The 3,112-nt window shown below is 39.7% G+C and overlaps 1 protein-coding gene across 1 annotated transcript; it reads left to right on the top strand.

Moving 5' to 3' along the window:
* Positions 1-1,058: 1,058 nt before the first annotated feature.
* On the top strand, positions 1,059-2,165 carry LOC134273357 (uncharacterized). Its single transcript, XM_062755553.1, has one exon. It carries the CDS (start codon positions 1,059-1,061, stop codon positions 2,163-2,165), a length of 1,107 nt encoding a protein of 368 aa, XP_062611537.1.
* Positions 2,166-3,112: the final 947 nt, after the last annotated feature.

Consider the following 3,112-nt stretch of genomic DNA (forward strand, 5'->3'; position numbering starts at 1 on the left):
AACACATCTTAAGGAGACTGGTCCGACCCCAATCCATACAGAAAAGACGAGCTTTATTAGTACAACAAAAAGGAGGAGGTATTTTACCCCTTTTAATCTCAGCAGCACCTTTACTGTTGGATGCCGGACATTCTGTCTATAAAGCCATTAAAAAGAAGAGGAACAACAAGATACAAAAATGAGTCGTAAAATGGTGTTAGTACCTGAAGTTCTGTTGAATGAACTCAAAGGTAAACTCCCCAAACCTCCGGAATTTCAATCTACTCTGAGTATAGGTCAAGAATTGGACCAGATTACCAGACGTGAAGATTTAACTCCTGGCCAGAAGAAAAAGTGGCTTTATACGGTCAAGAACTTCATCGGTATAGGAATTATTTACAACAAGCGAGAGAGCCAACGACTACCAAAAAACCCCCTGCACCCTTAGCCCCAGCCCCCGCAGCAGCAGCAGCTCCAGCAGTAGCAGCAGCAGCAGCACCACCACCAGCAGCCTCAGATCCCGAGATCGATCAACAAATCATTCAAAGTGTGAATAAACCCATGCAAAGAAAAGCTGAATTATTATTAAATCATTTAAAGAAAACCAACGTCTTGACTTGGGATAAAGACGGAGAAATCAGTTATCGAGGTCAAAAAGTACCCGATTCTAACATTGTGGATATAATGGCCGAAAACATGAGAACCAGATCCTTGAAAAATCGTCCGGTGCCTAAAGGATTAGATGAATTTGCTCAAGCTTTAAAAGAGACCCGTACTCCCATGACTTACTTGCAAAATCGAGACCTTATAAAAGCCATGCAGAAACCAGGAAAAATCAGTACTCCTAAAGGGGCTTTGAGTGACGACGACGACGAAGAGGAAGAGAGCGGATTTCAGGATGCTTCCTCTTCTTTTTTGACCCCTATTAGTCGACCTGTAGAGGCAAGATCAAGGGTGTTAAAAAAATTCACACCTAAATATAGTCCCTATCGAGCCCAAAAGCAATTAAAAGCCCAAGAAGAAGAAGCCAATAAGAAATTAGAACAAATCGAGGAAAATTGGCTATCATTGCCTAAGACATGAAGAAGAAGAAGAAGAAGAAGAAGGGAGTAGAAGACATTTTAACAGAGATTTATTACGATCCTAAGAGAGGGTATGGAGGCATACAGACTTTGTATCGTCAGGTCAAAAGTCTGGGGCATAAGATTTCTTTGAACACCATAAGAGAATGGTTAAAAGAGCAAGATACCTATACCTTACATAAACCCATTCATAGAAAATTCCGGAGACAACAGACCAGAGTGACGGATATAGACGAACAATGGCAATTAGATTTAGCGGATGTGTCCAGTTTAAAGAAACATAATGACGGTTATACCTTTTTATTGTGTGCCATTGACGTCTTATCTAAATATGCATGGGTGGTGCCTTTAAAACAGAAAACGGGGAAAGAAATGATTCGAGGATTACAAGAGATTTTCCGACAAGACGGTCGACGTCCCGTCCGCATTCAATCGGATCAAGGCAAAGAATTTACCAATCGAGAATTCTTACAGGCGTTTAAATCCATTCATTTCTTTACCACTCGCAATACGGACACCAAAGCCAGTATCGTGGAACGATTTCAGAGAACCCTCAAAGCACGCATGTGGCGATATTTCACTCGGAATAAAACCAGACGGTATTTAGAGATCTTACCGGATTTAGTGTATGCTTACAATCATACCTATCATCGCAGTATCCAAAGAACCCCAGCTCAAGTGAAGCCCTCGAATGTGTTAAAAGTCTGGAAAACTTTATATGGGGAAGAATCATCACCTAAACCAAAACCCCCCAAGTTTAAAACAGGAGATAAAGTGCGCATCAGTAAAGCTAAACGCACTTTTGAAAAAGGATATTTACCGAACTGGACCACGGAAATATTTACCATTGCTCAACGAGTCCCCGGTCGGTATCCTTACGTGTATCGAGTACAAGATTATAACCAAGAGGAATTAGAAGGGACTTTTTACGAGAAAGAATTACAACAGATCATTAAAAAAGACGACGTGTACGAAGTAGAGGAAATCTTGGGGTATAAAAAGCGACGAGTCGGGAAGAAAATCATTCAAGAAGTCAAAGTCCGGTGGAAAGGATATCCCCCTAGTTTCGATTCATGGATTCCCCAAACGGATCTCATCAAATAACACCTCATTGGAAATGTTGTGGAGAGAATATTCCTCGAGAAGAAATTGTGTATTTTGCACAATTATTCATTTGTATTTCCCTCATCATCACCAGTGTGGTCATGTTAGCTTTACACGATTCTAATCGAGAATATTGGATGGTCTGTGTGAGTTCTTCGGTGGGTTACATCATGCCTAGTCCTACCATGATACATCAAACCCCTAGGGTCAAGAAGACCAATTCACCCAGTTAATCCCGGAATCTAAAAATAGATACACCCTATATAAAAAGGAGACACCATAACCCTAAGAGGATCATTTCTGATCTGAGTGAGGGACAGAGCACACATCATGGATTTTTTAAGCTCAGAGTATCGTTGGAAAATAGTAGAACCTGAAGGGACTAGTCACAAAGGAGAATGGATGAAAAACAAAGAGACATGTATTCAAGATTTCTTTGATAAGAATCCAGGACAAACAGGTCTCAATGAAATCTACCTGTATAAGAGATTCAAGTTACCGGACCGCCAAAGAAGCAAACAGATGCTCTTAATAGGACCCAGTTCACCTAAATATGAAGAATTTAAATGGAAAGTCAATTACGTCTTGGCTCACCGAAGAGAGGGACCCGAGAAGACTTGGATTCATGGGAAATGGATGAAAAAAGCTGGAGATTGTATAAAAGACTATTTGGAAGAAGTGATCGTAAAAGGATACGATATCATGGACTGTGCTTGTGAAACAGACTATTTGTACATGAGGAGACCTTTTCCCATACAAAAAGAACTGAACAGAAGTTTTGAATGTTTGTTATTATAATGATGTTCTTGTTCTTGTTGTTGTTCTTGTTATGAATCAATAAAATAAAAAAGAAAAAAACCAAAAATTCTAGTGTTGTTATTTTTTCCTATATACATATGATGCAACAAGTATGAAAAAGATGATGCAACAGGTATAAAAAGATGATG

This window comes from Saccostrea cucullata, unplaced genomic scaffold, assembly GCF_032062105.1.
Source record: "Saccostrea cucullata isolate Sc308-1 unplaced genomic scaffold, CSIRO_AGI_Scuc_v1 ctg7370, whole genome shotgun sequence".
Taxonomy (NCBI): Eukaryota; Metazoa; Mollusca; class Bivalvia; order Ostreida; family Ostreidae; genus Saccostrea; species Saccostrea cuccullata.